Source organism: Nuphar pumila, chromosome 17, assembly GCF_984573655.1.
Source record: "Nuphar pumila chromosome 17, dmNupPumi1.hap1.1, whole genome shotgun sequence".
Taxonomy (NCBI): domain Eukaryota; kingdom Viridiplantae; phylum Streptophyta; class Magnoliopsida; order Nymphaeales; family Nymphaeaceae; genus Nuphar; species Nuphar pumila.
Window position 1 is genome coordinate 78,082,241 of NC_143265.1, and position 17,829 is coordinate 78,100,069.

The window sequence follows — 17,829 nt, forward strand, 5'->3', positions numbered from 1 at the left end:
TAACTAGTGTTGAATGAGGAAATCAGCTTGAATGGATATGGATATCCAACTACATAAAATCAAGAAACATTAATATTTGGTCAAGTCTCCATAGGGTGCAAATGAGTTGTTTTCATAATTTATTTTGTTATTTTTTAAAATTTTCTTATGAATCTAACCTTGTAGATGTGGTTTACTGTGGTTTGTTTTAGGAAGAGTAGGCTTTTAGATCATCAAGTTAATATGTTTTCATAAGGTTTCAAAAATCAATTTCATTTTGTATTTTGTAGTCGTAAGTGCCATAATGTCCCAACAAACACCATTTATGAGCCCATTCCTAGCATTCAGAACGCTGAACACCTCAATGAGGTTCAATTGGAGCTAAACAACTTAAACCTATGGGGGCAAAAGCTAAATATTTTCCTCAATAAAAAAAATGCATGCGTTCATATAATAATACATTTGCCTTAAAAGGAGTTTGGCTTAGTGGGATGGGACCTAGGTGGTTGCTTAGGCGGTCTAGGTTCAAATCTTATGGGCATCACCCCTTGCATGCAAGCTCAAGCGTGATGACTCCCTGAAAGCAAAGGGTAAGCCTGCGGGTGGCAATGATGTTGGGTTGGCGGGTCAGCATACCTCAACAAGAATCTGACCCGTTTATTAAACAGGTCGGCTGTGGCAAACACGAACTCGACCCATTTATTAAACAGGCAACCCGATACGACACGGTTAACCCGTTTAATAAACGGGTTGGTGGGTTGGGTTTGTGTTAGCGGGCGGGTCAGGGTCGTGTAAACGGGTTGGCGGGCGAGTTTGCAGGTTTGGTTTGGGTAAACGGGTTGACCCACTTGCCTAACCCATTTATTAAACGGGTCAGCCGGGTTGGCAGGTTGGCATACCCCTAACACGAACCCGACCCGTTTAATAAACAGGTTAGGCGGGTTGACCCATTTATAACACAAACCCATTTAAGCTAAACCCAAACCCGCCTAAGAAGCGGGTTGGCGGGTCGTGTCAGATTTTGCCACCCCTATCTAAGTTGTCAGGACAGTGACTGTGATTAGGGCAGGCAGTTTCTCCGTGTAAATATCAGAAAAGAAATGTTTATAATAGTACATTTATCCAATATTTTTTGTCCGTGTCAGATATGAATTGGTTCGGGTCTTTGTTGGTTCAAATCGTTATGGTACAAGTATAAAACGTTTAGAATTACAAGTGGGTTGAGCTAAAATTGGGTTTGATACAGTAGCGCTATATAAACTTCTGATCAGGGATTTGGACCTACATCATCGGGTCTAATTCGGATAAGGATCCAGATTCAGATCCATGGTTGGTATTTGGAGATGGATACTGGTCAACCATAACCCACCATATTCGATCCGTTTTGTACCCCTGCTCGCGAGTGGGCGTGCTGATAAAGAGGCGGCAAAAGCTGGGGGGTGTAAGGTGTTGGTGTTACTGTTTTCCATCTTTGCATCGCGTCGTTCTGCGGAGAGGGAAGGTGAAGGAGAGGAAGGATGGCAGGAGCAGAGGCGGAGGCGGTGGACTTCGAGCCGGAGGAGGACGACCTCATGGACGAGGACGGCGGGGTGGAGGCGGAGCCCTCGCCGGCGCCCCAGCCCAGGCTCCGCTCCGCCGTCTACGCGTCCGGCGGGCTCGGCCCCAAGAAGACCAAGGGCAGGGGCTTCCGCGAGGCCGACGCCGAGCGAGGAAACCGCCTCGCCGCTAGAGATTTCGATTCCTTGGATTCCGACGGTGGCCCTGGTCCCCAAAGATGTGCGTTCCCCTCTCTCTCGCTCGCTCTGATTCTTTCTTGTTGATCTTCGTCATTTTTTTTTGGCGCTGGATATTTGCTTTGTCTTGGATGAATTTGGGGGCTTCTTTTTCTTTGTGGAGGTGGGACGTGTTTCTTTCGTTCAGGTTGTGCTTTATGGTACTTTGTTCGAGGCATTTGTTGGAATCTCTTGCGATTTTTTTGGGGGAGAAAATTCACGGATTTTCTGTCCGCCGGAAGTACGATCGATTGACCTCTGTCTTGTTCGGCGCGTCCGTCGAATCTGTTTCGGCTCTTTACTGAGAAAGAATCTCCTAGGGTTTTTTCTTTTTTCTTCTTTTTTTTTTCTGCTGCGTGCTTCTTCTTTGATAGTCTTAGCTTCCAATCTGTTGTATGTTTTCTTTTTTAAAGGAGTTGCTTTAGTCTTTGACTCTCTGTGATTCGGAGCTTGGGCATGGTTGCTCGAGTTTAATGGAATTTTGAAGTGGGTGCCTGGGAGTGTGGCGATGCAGAGATTAACCCTAAATTGATGCAGAAAGAGGGGTTTCAATGATGGGCTTTGACGGATCAAGGACGGGCTTTGTCCGACGGAATGATGCTTGCTGCTGCTTTATGGTGATGTTTTTTTTAAGTTGGTTCAAAGCGTTAAGACCGATGTATGAAGTTTAAAAAAATGCAATCTCTGCATTAGCGTGGTTTGTGTTTCTATTGCGTGTGATTGTATTAGATAGAATTCAGTTTGGTTTCGTAATTTGGATCATACTTCCTAGTTGCTAGGGGATCGCTTCTTCAGCTTAATAATTTTGTATGCTTCCTATCGCATTTGCTTTGCACTATAATTTTTGCATCATCGCATTTGCTTCCTCTATATGCTTGTTTGTATATATAAGCCTTCTGGTTTGAAGGTTTTCTTGAGGAGCCATATTTTGTGCTTCAGCTTTATGTATTGATTTATGATTTTCTGCTTGTGCTGGATCGCTTCTCTTAAATATTGAAGCCTCTCTAGTAGCTTGAAAGTCAGATTTCAATTTGCTGGGGATCTCTCCCTCTTTCTCTCTCTCTAAGGTAATCGTTTGCACTTTGCACTGTGTCTTCATCTTCTACTTCCCGTATCAATTCTTTGAGGTTACTTTTGCCACACAACTACGCATTTACGACCAGCTGCTTTTAATAGCTTGTAATACATCTATTTTAGGGCTTTACTTGATCGACCTTGTTTCCTCTCGTACGGAGACACAAAAGGCCAAACGTTGGTTACAAAATTCTGATTCTGCAACTCTATTGATCCAGATTTTACACTTTCCCGAATTTCCCCATTGGTTATGAACTAAATTTCACTTGATCTCTTTGTTTATTTTTTCAGGCACAAGAGTCAGTTTTAATTTGTGTTTTCATGATGGTCTTAATAAAGAAATTTGCAATAAGAATCTCGTTTTTGAGGAGAATGAAGTACAAATTGAACACAACAATGCATATTTGAGTTATATATTTGGTTAAGTTGTTGATCTTGTTTCCTGGAAAAACATTAGAGGTAGAGTTAGTAGGGTACTTCATGTTTTTATGTTTGGTTTCATTATTAAGATTGAAGACTAGAGTCATGTAGTGAGCCTGATCATTGGGTAAGTGAAACAGTGTTCAGGCGTATCCTTTTTCCTTTCCACTAAGCATTTTCACTCAGTCCTTCCTTTCTGGCTAGGGCTGTTAGCAATACTCTAGGTTGACTGCTAGGAATGGTTCACTTCCATTTAATAAAGTTTGAGTAAGACGTTTCCTCCTCTTATACTTTCTTTTTGAAGTGGGAAATGCAAATTTGATTCACATCTTGACAAATTTAACTGGAGAGCACATAACCTTTCACCTCAAACTCTGTTCAGTCATATCTTTGTGCTTTGGAAAAGGTTTAGAGTAGAATTTTTCTTCTTCTTTTAACAGCATATTGAGCCTCCATCATGGTGGAAAACTTTGAGTCTGGATCAATGGTCAGCATTGTTACATAATCCATTTCATCATTTGCTTCCACAATAAGATCTGCACATGATTTTTTATGCAATGTCTACATGTGTCTGGGACATGACTGACCACCAAATAGTAATGTTATGAATTGGATTCAGCGGCATTCTGTCTATTAGCTTCATCGAGTTATGAGAAAATGAAATTGGACTTTGAATAGGTTATTGGAGTTGATTAATGATTACATTGTAATAAAATCTTTTGAGGATCTTAAATCTTGACAAGGGTGGGCATAGAAAATCTGTTATAAGGATGTAATCTTGTTCACTGTGCAATTAGATACTCCTGTTGCATATGGAGAATGAATGTATTTGATATCATGTACGCAGGTTCTTTAGGATGGGATGCATACTGGAAGGAAAGGTGCACAATTCTTTTTTTGTGATAAAAGGAGTTAGAAAGCTTATTTCTTCATACCAAGGGCACACTTTGCAGCTGTTTTTTTCTCTCTATTTTTGAGGACTAGTTGCATCTGAAAATTGGTAATCATTGAAACCCATGAAATGTCGTGAAGTGGAGAAAAGCAATAAGCTTATGATATCATCCCATTGTCAGAATGCAATCATGAAAATTTGGTTTATTTTCCTTCTAGGCAGTGTTATCAAAAACGCGCCTTGAGGCGCAAAAGGCGAAGAAGAAGGAGGAGGAGGAGGGATCACTGTTTGTGAGAAACCACCACCCCCGAAAAAGAAGAAGAAGAATTAAACCCTGATCACTGTCCTGGCAGCGTAAAACTCCGTTGGCTTACCGGAGTCGCCATGCTTCGGCTTGCGCACATGGGATTTGAACCTAGACTACCTGCCTAGTGGCCTAGGTCCCATCCCACTATGCCAAACCCCTTTGGGGCTGAATTTGTGGACTTGGCTATATGAATGTGAGCTTTAAGTTTAGGAAATACTGGAAAAACTGCGAAATTCATATAGGCAGAACTCTTTCCATGAAAATAGTATTGTGGGATGTCATGTGGTATAGACAGCTGATGGGATTTCTTCCTGAAATTCAACAGTTCAGCAACTTCAGTCATGTTTTCCTAAAGAAGGATGATGCAGGATTGCTTCTTAACCTGGTCACAACGATCCCAATGTGGACCCTGCTACATCTGTCCTGTCAAATGTTTCTTCTCTCAAAAAAAAAAAAAAACTTATAGAAAAATCTTGGACACATTCAAATATGTTATATACGTATGATATGTGGTTTATGCATCTGTGGAGGCAACCAATTCACCCAGCACCATCATCTTGAAGTACCAACATGAACATCTGTATGCCGGCACTGTCGCAGAATCATTTTCTTTAGAATACTAGAATGTCAGCCATGAGGCTGATGAATTTTCTACCTAAAACTAGTTTTGAAGTCATAAGATGCATTCATCTGAGGGAATAGAATAGCAAGAATATATGTGTGACATGATTAATTTCATATGTAAATCCTGTCTCTTCGGGAAAATTCTGTGTTATGTGCTTGTATTTATAGCTTGTTAAGGTGAATTCTCAAGCATCTTTCTCTAGACTGAATAAGTTTAGCTGTAACTGGGCTTGAATAGTGTTTATCAAACACTTCATGTAGATGGTATCAAAGTTCATACACTTTGGTTCTCATGCTAACTTTATTATGAAATGAATTGAAATTGCTGCTGTCTCTTCTTGCTATCCTGTAATGGAAAGGAAATCTGTTATACGGACACTTCACCTAGCATGTGTCTGTTATTGACATGACACTACTTCAGACACGTTGAAGGACACACACACCACTTCATGAACACAATCAAACATATGTCAGGCATGGTCAACAGTATGCCCTTAACTTTATCTCTTTCTGTTTATGATCTTTCTATTTTCCATTTACTTATGCATTTTTTCTAAATGTGTCATTGATTACATTTCCTTTCAATTTTCAACCTTGATTTATTGTTATAATGTTTTAGAATTATTGTTCAAGAATCTTTAATTAAGATGATATTTATGCCTTATATATATGTGTGTGTGTGTGTGTGTGTGTGTGTGTGTGTGTGTGTGTGTGTGCACTATGTTACCTTGACGCTTCTGGAGGGCCAACATGTCAGTGTTAGACACCAACACTCGTAGACACTTCATTTTTCAACAGGTGTTCAAGAGAAAAATGGACATTTGGTGTCGCATGTCCAACACTTTTGACTGTCTTAGAAATGAAGTGTTTGATGTCGCACACTGTGTCAACTGTCAACGTTGTTTAAACCCTAACTCTACGAGAATGGATCAGCATGCCCCTTTACTATACAAAAGGGACTCTCTCTCTCTCTCATAGTTGATGGAGTCAAGCTAGTTGGTAAAAGATTCTCCCTCATAATTACCACAGTCCAACCTTGTCACTCAATCCCATTTAAGAACTAACTCTCCTTATTTACAATTTTGATAAATTGTATGGTACAACATAGAGGGAAGAGAGAACCGAGGATGTCTCCTTTTTTACTTTTTAAATAGTTCATTTATTTTTTACTCAATTACTTTTCTCTCTTTCTCTTCCTTAAATAAATAAATAAATCACATATATATAACCGTGTCCACGTATCTTGTTTTCAAAACCTGCTGTCTCTCACACTGATGACTTTCTAGTTTCTCAGTGTCCAAGTAACATAGTATATGCAGCTGTGTCCCCATGTCCTAGTTTTACAAACTATCATATTATACCAAGCATGTCTCAACCATGTCCCCTGTGTGTCTGTGATGTAGAACGATTTAGCTGCATTTTTTATCTGCTCATGTATGTGAAACATTTGATCTGACAGGGGAAAAAGATATTATATTAAGTATTCTTACAGCACTTGTGACTTTGATGGTATGGAACTGGTCCAATCATTTCAGTTCGTATGGTTTCATTGTCAGGGTCATGCTTTTCTTATTTATTTAATTCTGCCCTTTTTTCTCCTGGGGTTTTAATTTGGTTGGTTTTAAGGCGTTTCTGGTTGTTTTCTTAGTTGATCAGCTTTAATTTGCAGTTAGGCTTTTGTTCTTCTTTTCACTTAGATTTTTGAATCATTTGGATATGCCTTTTTTAATCTCACTTGGAATATTGTCATTCTTGTTTTAGTTTGTTTGTTTATTTAGATGTGTATATGAAGTTGGTTGTCTTCATTTTTTCTGGTTCAGGCATTTAGACTAAGAATTATTTCCCAGCATAGTTTCTCTGTGAAATATCTTAGTTTGTAGAAATTGGGAATCATTTGGAGAGATTTTTGCATGATGATAGTTTTGATTTTTGATAATTGATAGTTAATAATTGGCATGTTTTATTGTTAGGTACAACATTTCTTAAATTTTGCCTTTTTTTCTTAATATTGTGCCTCTAAATTTTTTCCATTTAGTTTTATTGATTTCTACTATTTTATCTTGAGACCTTCCAGATAAAGACAAATGAAAAAAAGGGTCACCATGATAAATTCGTAGCTGGTAGTTGCAATTTTAAACTTTCTTCATTTTGCTCAAATATATGATGCCACTGTATTTTTGTTTTTGGTTTTGGAAGTTCTTGGTCTTCATGAGGCATGATTTTTTTGCTTTTAATTTACAAATTGGTCTTGCCTTTTTATTTAGAATATCATGACATCCAACAATATCAAGATCTTTTATCTATTACTGTAATTTATAATTTGTATTCCATTTTCTTGTTGATTGTTGATGATGACTTGACTAATGTTGTTTGGTTGTTCAGCCATAACTTTGGGACGTTTTTCTTGTCCAAAAGTTGTGATGATAATTATATTCTTATTCTTGTTTACTTGAGGTTGAGGAGCAAAATCAACCAATCTAATTAATACACTTTAGGCTATTTGTTAGAATTTATCACTTGATTTTTATGTTCCTATTTGATAAATATGTTCAAGTTACTGCTGCTTTGTTTTGTGTTGATTTTTTTAATCCTATTGAATCTTAATTTCCTTTTCTTATTAGCAGTTATCTTTCTTTCTGAACATTATACTTCGATGATTTATCATGTCTATGGTGACTTTCAGAAACTAACATTATTATATTCACCTCTTTTTTCCTCACATCTAGCTGTGGAGGGGTGGATTGTTTTGGTTAGCGGGGTTCATGAAGAGGCTCAAGAGGATGACCTTCATGCAAAATTTGGAGACTGTGGGGAGATTAAGAACTTGCACCTCAATCTTGACCGCCGCACTGGTTTTGTTAAGGTGACCTTGTCTCTTCTTCTCTTGTCACAATGTATGGATGTGAAAGCTATGGTGTGCTATTTTAGTCATGTCACTATTTCCATTTGCTAACCTTGTTGGTTTGTCATTTTTCATATCTCACTGGTTTTGATGCATTTAGGTTTTTAATATATTTGACACTATTCAATGTCATGTTATAGTACAAGGGTCATTGGGCATTCTTGTGGGTAATGATCATACGAGAAGGTGGAGATGGCGAGATGCCTTCATGTTTCATAATTGCTTTTGGATTTAACGTAAAAGACAGAAGCATGTGGGAATTTGAAATTTATCACCTAACACTTTTTCTGAGAAAAACAAAGATCTCATTGCCTTGTGTCTTTTCTGAGGTCCCTGACTTCCTGTTTATTTCTTTAATAGTCTAATCAGTATTGCATTTACTCATTTGATTAAAAGATCAAGCTAATGGCACAAAAATATCTGAAGATTGCTCATTGTTCATTTTTGCAATCCCTTAAATGATGATTCTCTTCTGCGGCCTGAAGCAACTTGTGATTGTTTATGTTTCATGACTTCAGAAAGGCAAGACCATCCCTATCCATCCACCACAAGAGACCCCTACAGAGTTGTGGATAATTCCTATCCATGGCATTGTATTCTTCATATTTCAGAAAATGCCCATGGTCAAACTCATGCTGTTTTCATTTTACTCTCTCTCTCTCTCTCTCTCTCTTTCTCTCTCTCTCTCTCTCTCTCTCTCTTGCACGTATGCGCACACACGTGCAACCCCCTTCATCCTTCCATGTGTTCCTGCCTGTACGACAAAATTGCAGCTCTCCATGTTTGATTTTGGTCGTTTCTTTCCCATGTACTCAGTACCGGGAAACCAGTAATGCAGTGCTATTTTGAACTTGCCATCTTTCATTCCCACCCACTGCTTCGTTTTAATATTTTTGGGGGTTTGTACCGACTGAACAGAACCTTTGCCTTTTTTAAAGGAAAGGTTGGACAATTCTTTCATTGTTTCTTACATTAGGTTGACTCTTCCCTACAACTCTAGCGGTATTAAATTGTCTTAAATAACACTCACATTTTACTTGAGTGAAAACATGATCTTGGTATTTCAATTGTTCTTGAAACAGGGCTATGCATTGATCGAGTATGAGAATATAGAGGAAGCCCGGGCTGCGATACAAAACCTGAATGGTACTGAACTTCTCACACTAACCATATCTGTTGATTGGGCTTTCAGCAATGGAGCATCTAGAGACAGAAGCGGATTTGGATCCCAATCCAAATATCCAGACCCGTTCCGGACATCGCTACCCAAGGCGATCCACATGCTTGCAGGACATTCGTGGTCCTAGTGGATCTCCCAGTTAGTTGATGCTCATCGTGATCCTTTTATTGCTTTGATTCCATTACGGAATCATATTTTTGGAATTTACTTTATCAATAGTTATTTCATGTAAATTTTTTTATTTTTTTAGGAGTCGGATTCTACGGATCCGAATAGTTTTGGTACCATGTAGGATCTTTTTTGTGGTACTAGAGGGTGTATGGGGTCCAAGGGTAGTTTTTATTTTTTTCGCAAATTTCGCTTCTCTCTTGGTGTTGGTGCAAGATTCAATTCACAGCCTATTTGGATCCGGATCTTGATCTGTCTTCATGAGGGGGGTCCTAGGTGGCACCACTTTAGTGTGGTCCATCTTGGACCTCATTTGAATTCATGTTGACCAGCCCAAAGTCAAAAATGGACTGTTGGTGGAGTTATTAGCATTTGACAAAATCTAGGCTTGCACACTCGTTTTTTGTGCAAAGCTTGGGAAGGCCAAGGTCTCTTTATTGTGGCTCTTCCCAAGCAACCTAAGCCCTTAACTAGGGAGGTAGTCCAATGGGTGGGGGGTCTTGTTCAATTTCGAAATTGGTAGTGTGATTGGTTCTAGAGTGAGAAAAATCAAGTTTTTGGTGTGGTTGGTGCTAAAACGAAAGCTATCTTGCTGTGAAAGAAAAACCGAACTTCATTTTTGTGTGGAAGGTGCTCTTGTGAAGAGGTTTTATTCGTGGTGGTTGTTCTAAGTTTGTTCGTGGTGGTTGCTCATCCATCCCTATTGTTCGTATCTCTCTTGTGGCGTCGGTTGCTTTCCAACGACGGACATTATCGATTTAAGCCTAGATATCTCTATCAGTTCTTCGTTCGATTTCTTTAGCTACTTTTATTCGCATTTGTTGCGATTGTTCATGATTTGATGTTGCTAAATTGTATTAGACCATTAAAGAGTTGCGAAAGCATGTTAGAAGTATTTTTTCATATCAAAACTTGTCTCATTTGATCTTAAGTTATTTCGGGTTGTAGATGTGTGTGAATGAACTCAGGTTCTTTCAAAAGGACCAAATCGCTGTTACGAGATAACAGAGAAGTCTCTGATAAAACATCTGTATCGGACTCAATATTGAGCGGATTTTCGTGTTCTTTAGCTTTCTGGAAAGCTAAGAAGATTTCCTACAACTTTGTAGTTGAAAGGTTTCTGAGATTCGTTCATTTGAACCCCTGAATCTGTCTGTCAAAGTCTCGGTCTGATAGTCATCTACTGTCACCGGTTTGGTTCAGAACCAACTTTATAGTGTTCGGTATTTTCTGATTATCTGAAGATTCCCTGAATGAAATTTCAATCTTTTTTATTCTGTGGAAAGTTATAATCTAGACCTACAACTTTCATGTTTATGGTTTTGATTGAATCGTTGCTTAGTTGCTTCAAAAATATTGATCTTTGTTGCTACTGTCGAATCTTTGAATTTTATTTTATGAAACAATAACTCATACCATTCCGAAATTCAAAAATTCGTAGAGGACTGTAGAAAATTCAAAAAATTACAATCTTTACTGTTCTGGAAAGGTTGGGATTTGATCTTCCTTTCGTCAGTTGTGAGTTTTCGCAAACTCCAACGTTTGAAGGGTCAAAATTCCCTTCAAACAGTCTACCCCTGAATTTTGATAATCTGTGTTGGACTTGTTTAGCAGTCCCGGTGTCGAGTTTGTGGAGCGGTCGTTATTGCTCCGAATCTAGTATTTTTGGATTCATTGGAAAGCTGTGTGAATCACACACAACTTTCATTTGGATCTCCTCTGTCGAAACAAAGCGCGCAGATCTCGAAAATCAGTTTTCTAGAGTTCTGTTCGGACTCTATATAATTCCAGCTTTCGCGTGCGTTTGGATCTTGGATCGTGGATTAGTGTGTACCGAGTCCACCATAGCATTGCATCATGCTTTGATACCAAAATGATGCAATGCTACGGTGGACTCGGTACACACCGATCCAAGATCCAAACGCACGCGGAAGCTGAAATGATATAGAGTCCTGACAGAACTCTGGAAAACTGATTTTTGGGATCTGTGCGCTCTATTTCGACAGAGGAGATCCAAATGAAAGTTGTGCGTGATTCGCACAGCTTTCCAACGAATCCAAAAATACTAAATTCGGAGCAAGAACGACCGCTCCACTGACTCGACACCGGGACTGCTAAACAAGTCCAACACAGATTATCAAAATTCAAGGGTAGACTGTTTGAAGGGAATTTTGACCCTTCAAACGTTGGAGGGTGGACAAACTGACGAAATGAAGGTCAGATCCAGACCTTTCCAGAACACTAAAGATCGCAATTTTTGGAATTTTCTACAGTCCTCTACGAATTTCGGGATGATATATGTTATTGTTTCAGAAAATAAAATTCAAAGATTCGACAGTAGCAAAAAAGATCAATATTTTTTAGGCAACGATTCAATCAAAACCAAAAACATGAAAGTTGTAGGTCTAGATTATAACTTTCCACAGAATCAAAAAAATCGAAATTTCATTCAGGGAATCTCCAGATAATCAGAAAATACCGAACACTATTAAGTTGGTTCTGAACTAAAACGGTGACAGTGGATGACTATCAGACCGAGACTTTGACAGACAGATTCAGGGGTTCAAATGAACGAATCTCAGAAACCTTTCAACTACAAAGTTGTAGGAAATCTTCTTAGCTTTCCAGGAAGCTAAAGAACACGAAAATCCGCTCAATATTGAGTCCGATACAGATGTTTTATCAGAGACTTCTCTGTTATCTCGTAACAGCGATTTGGTCCTTTTGAAAGAACCTGAGTTCATTCACACACATCTACAACCCGAAATAACTTAAGATCAAATGAGACAAGTTTTGATATGAAAAAATACTTCTAACATGCTTTCGCAACTCTTTAATGGTCTAATACAATTTAGCAACATCAAATCATGAACAATCGCAACAAATGCGAATAAAAGTAGCTAAAGAAATCGAACGAAGAACTGATAGAGATATCTAGGCTGAAATCGATAATGTCCGTCGTTGGAAAGCAACCGACGCCACAAGAGAGATACGAACAATAGGGATGGATGAGCAACCACCACGAACAAACTTAGAACAACCACCACGAATAAAACCTCTTCACAAGAGCACCTTCCACACAAAAATGAAGTTCGGTTTTTCTTTCACAGCAAGATAGCTTTCGTTTTAGCACCAACCACACCAAAAACTTGATTTTTCTTACTCTAGAACCAATCACACTACCAATTTCGAAATTGAACAAGACCCCCCACCCCTTGGTCTACCTCCCTAGTTAAGGGCTTAGGTTGCTTGGGAAGAGCCACAATGAAGAGACCTTGGCCTTCCCAAGCTTTGCACCAAAAACGAGTGTGCAAGCCTAGATTTTGTCAAATGCTAATAACTCCACCAACAGTCCATTTTTGACTTTGGGCTGGTCAACATGAATTCAAATGAGGTTCAAGATGGACCACACTAAAGTGGTGCCACCTAGGACCCCCCTCATGAAGACGGATCAAGATTCTGATCCAAATAGGCTGTGAATTGGATCCTGCACCAACACCAAGAGAGAAGCGAATTTGCGAAAAAATAAAAACTACCCTTGGACCCCATACACCCTCTAGTACCACAAAAAGATCCTACAGGGTACCAGAACTATTCGGATCCGTAGAATCCGACTCCTAAAAAAATAAAAAAAATTACATGAAATAACTATTGATAAAGTAAAATCCAAAAATATGATTCTGTAATGGAATCAAAGCAATAAAAGGATCACGATGAGCATCAACTAACTGGGAGATCCACTAGGACCACGAATGTCATGCAAGCGTGTGGATCGCCTTGGGTAGTGATGTTCAAAACGGGTCTGGATATTTGGATTGGGATCCAAATCCGCTTCTGTCTCTAGATGCTCTGCATCATCCCCCCAGGTTGAAAAGGCTTCGTTCTCGAAGTCGACTCCTCGCCTTCAGCATCACCACGGTACCGCTCCAAGTGTTTGACGTTGAACACATTCGAAGTTTTGAATTGAGGCGGCAACTGAACCCTGTAAGCATTAGAATTAATGATGTCAGTAACTGCACAAGGACCAATGCGCTTAGGCGCCAACTTACCATGCAACTCAGAAGGTAAACGTTCTTTAGTAAGAGTAACTCATACCAGATCTCCAAGTTCAAACAATACCTGTCGATGCTTCTTATCATAGCTTGCTTTATACTTACTGATGTTGTCTTGAAGATTCAAATGTATCTGTTCATGAATATCTTGCAACAAAGAAACACGATCTTGAATAGAATTTTAAACAGGACCAACAATAGGAATAAGAGCTAAGTCAACAGGAGAACATGGATTAAAACCATACAAAACAGTAAAAGAGCTAAATCCAGTAGAACGATTCACAGATTTATTGAAAGCAAATTCAGCTTGTGCAATTATTTGAGTCCATGACATAGATTTATCATTAATTAAAGCTCGCAACAAATTTCCTAAGGACCGATTAACAACTTCAGTTTGACCGTCGGTCTGAGGATGATGGACAGTGCTAAATTGTAGATTGGTTCCTAACTTTTTCCATAATTGACGCCAAAAATGACCTACAAATTTAACATCTCTATCAGAAGTGATAGTTTTTGGAATGCTATGCAATTTATAGATTTCTTTGAAAAACAAATCCGCAATATTAGATGCATCCATGGTTTTTCTACACAGAATGAAACGAGTCATTTTTGTGTATCGGTCGACGACCACAAAGACAGAATCAAGACCATGAGAGGTCGTAGGTAATCCTAAAACGAAATCCATGGTTATATCTTGCCAAGGTTTTTCAGGAATAGGCAACGGCAAATACAACCCAGCATTTGTGACATTTCCTTTCGCGATATGACATGTATGACATTTTTCCACGAATCTATTCACTTCCTTTCGCATATGGGGCCAAAAATATGTTGAAGACACTAAATGCATTGTCTTGTCTCAACCAAAATGTCCCTCATTATGTATCTCAGAAATCAAACGTTGCCTCAGGGAACAGTCTGGGATACAAAGTAAATTGCCTTTAAATAAAAATCCATTGATTAAAAGATCAAGCTAATGGCACAAAAATATCTGAAGATTGCTCATTGTTCATTTTTGCAATCCCTTAAATGTTGATTCTCTTCTGCGGCCTGAAGCAACTTGTGATTGTTTATGTTTCATGACTTCAAAAAGGCAAGACCATCCCTATCCATCCACCACAAGAGACCCCTACATAGAGTTGTGGATAATTCCTATCCATGGCATTGTATTCTTCATATTTCAGAAAATGCCCATGGTCAAACTCATGCTGTTTTCATTTTACTCTCTCTCTCTCTCTCTCTCTCTCTCTCTCTCTTGCACGTGTGCGCACACACGTGCAACCCCCTTCATCCTTCCATGTGTTCCTGCCTGTACGACAAAATTGCAGCTCTCCATGTTTGATTTTGGTCTTTTCTTTCCCATGTACTCAGTACCGGAAAACCAGTAATGCAGTGCTATTTTGAACTTGCCATCTTTCATTCCCACCCACTGCTTCGTTTTAATATTTTTGGGGGTTTGTACCGACTGAACAGAACCTTTGCCTTTTTTAAAGGAAAGGTTGGACAATTCTTTCATTGTTTCTTACATTAGGTTGACTCTTCCCTACAACTCTAGCCGTATTAAATTGTCTTAAATAACACTCACATTTTACTTGAGTGAAAACATGATCTTGGTATTTCAATTGTTCTTGAAACAGGGCTATGCATTGATCGAGTATGAGAATATAGAGGAAGCCCGGGCTGCGATACAAAACCTGAATGGTACTGAACTTCTCACACTAACCATATCTGTTGATTGGGCTTTCAGCAATGGACCCTTCAGGCGCAGGAACATGAGGAGGTTGCTATCTAGACACTCTTTTTCCTGATCACTATTCATCATAGATTCACACTGAACTGTGGCATTTCAATGCAGTTTATCATCATTATAACCCTTGTAATTGTTCACCTCTGCAGGTCTCCACATGGGCATCGTTCTAGGTCTCCTCCCAGGAGAAGATACTGAGTCTGCCTTTCGGTTTGTTGAAACTATGTTGATCTTTGTGGGGGTATTTGGGACCGGGTGCTTATTTAGCAACAGCATGCATTTCTGCTTGGGAATAGACCTTAATGTCTTCTGACTATTTTGCTTTTGTTGCGAGGCTGCTCGTCAATGGTTTTCTCAGGTTTTGCTTTTTCTGCTGCCTTCTCTGTACTTTGTATTTGAGTGACGTTTAATTTGTTCTCCTGTAGTTTTTGCCATCTACTGGTTGGGAGACGCAAGCGCATACAAATTAAATCATAAACGACTAAATTCAAATATTGTCTCATTTGTTTAATAGTTATTTCTTTCCGTTGAATGTCTTCTTATGAACTAGTGGTAAAGTTGCAGAGTACGAAAGAGCTTGTTTGTGTTGGAAGTTGTAAACCCGTATTTTTCTTCTTTCTCTGGTGGGGATTTGGAGTGGTTGATATTTGAAATCTGCTGAACAGAAAATGGTCGATATCCCTATTTCTGTGATTGATATTGTCCCTTGACAGCAACGTGGCAATGTTTGTCATGGAAGACCTCAATTCAGGACCCCCTTGCAATCATCATATTCCTGTTGTAACCATTCCGTCAACCATCACAAAACGCTCATAAGCTGTGAATCCAGAACGTTTTCAATGTCCCTTCTCTTTGTACGTCCAAACGAATGCCCATTTCGGGACAGACTGACTGGTTGATACCTGAAGTTGCCTGTCATGCACCATGTCAAAGTTCTATTCATCTGGTTTTGCTGTGGTTGGTTCTGATTGAAGCAACTCTGGAGCCATCTGTGAAATCTAGACGTTTGCTTTGGTCACAGGTGAGACGACCAATCACAGTTGAGAACCAAAAGCTGTGATTGTTGGTCACAATGTTGGTTTTGTGACCAACTTTCACAGGATTCAGGAAGGGAGCATTCTCAAGCGAGAATCACAATCACAACTTGCACTTTCTCGTGTTTTCATGAAACTTTACAAATTGCTGCGGTTGTGATTTGCAATCACTAGAGCTGAGAGAATCCAGGAATCACAAGGCATTGCTTACGTGCTTAATTAGTATCCTTTTTCTTAAGAGATTCGCTAATCCACGCCTGCTATTTCTGGACCAGAGTCGTGTGCAGTAAGGGAACGATTTCTAGTTTAAATATCAGTGGTGCACAAGGCATTTTTCATGAAGTCTGTTTATTTCCCTTGCTACATCCAAGTAAATCCGCTAGTTTATGCTCCTATCCAGTATGGGCTTCTGTGGAGTGGAGGATGTCTGGTTTTGATGCCTCACTGCAGCAAGGAACAGACGCTTGTACAGATAGCTCTTTGGAGGCATGCTTGTGGGCTCGCAGCTTTAGCAGCTGCCTTGTGCGAAACCCTCACATGCGAACGCAGATGCCTTCGGCCATAGATTTGCAAGTGTGCACAGAACTAGGCATTGCTGCCAAAGGCTGTGTCTTCAGGTGTTTAACAGCCACCATTCGCTGGTGCGGGTGGCAGTTATAGGACTGTCCTGATTAAGAATTAATCGCTGGCCTTTGTAAAACAGTTCTGCGGCTGCCTTCACCAATCATATTGGAGAGGTTTGTAGCAGGCTAAGCTTATCACAGAGGATCTTGGGCACTCCGGCTGGGATGAAAACAAGAGCTGTGTTTGCTGTGCTTCTGAATGAAGGCGCTGAAAAGTGCCATATTGCCGATGATTTTGATGGCGAAGTAGCAGAATATGGCCAGGTTCCTGCCTTTTGTTGGGTGGATGTGAAACATGCATGTTGTGTCGAAGCAATCTGTAAAGCTATTTTAGATGTGCACACACACACACACACATAGTCTAGTTCCTTCAACATGATTATATTCTTTGATTCATTTTCATGTTTGGTAGCATTAAGTCAACTCCAAAACAGATATTGAAAATATTCTTTCAAATCGATAGAAAAAAAAACAAAGTCTATTTGACTTTATTAGACTTGATGTATCACTATCACCTCCCCCAGTAGGAGTTCAAGTTTGTGGAAGTTTCTGCCCGTATTGATTGCCTCATTTATTACTCTCTCTCTCTCTCTCTCTTCAATATTTAGGTTTAGCATCTAATAAATGTCAACCATCAGAAAGTATTTGGATATAGAAGCAGCCCATGTGAACTTAGATTCAATTCTATACTATCACCAAAAAAATTATGTAGGAACCCAAACTAATTATTTTTTCGTCTGAGAACAAATCTAATTTCAAGGCTTTTATCCATTTTTAATTTCACTTTTTTATATAGATTTAATTTAGTTGTTTATAATGTAAAAATCAAATGCCCCCATCATATAATGTAAAACAAATGGTAGCAACTGATTCAAGATATTTTAAATAAAGTTCATAAAAAGATGCCAACTTATCACCTGCTCACAAATAGCCTTTGGTTTTTTTTCAGTTATCACATATAGCGGTTTTTCTCGATAAAAAAAAACTCCATTTGGTCCTACATTCGTATAGTATACCGTGATTTAACAATAAACAAGATGATTATACCATCCTTACGA

At 39.2% G+C, this 17,829-nt stretch overlaps 1 protein-coding gene across 1 annotated transcript; it reads left to right on the top strand.

The window, feature by feature from the left end:
* The first annotated feature begins 1,412 nt into the window (after positions 1-1,412).
* LOC149812350 (RNA-binding protein Y14A-like) lies at positions 1,413-15,627 on the top strand. The gene is made up of 4 exons (XM_089992794.1): positions 1,413-1,755; positions 7,795-7,931; positions 15,005-15,147; positions 15,264-15,627. Exons 1-4 carry the CDS (start codon positions 1,497-1,499, stop codon positions 15,310-15,312), a joined length of 588 nt encoding a protein of 195 aa, XP_089848920.1. The 5' UTR covers positions 1,413-1,496; the 3' UTR covers positions 15,313-15,627.
* Positions 15,628-17,829: the final 2,202 nt, after the last annotated feature.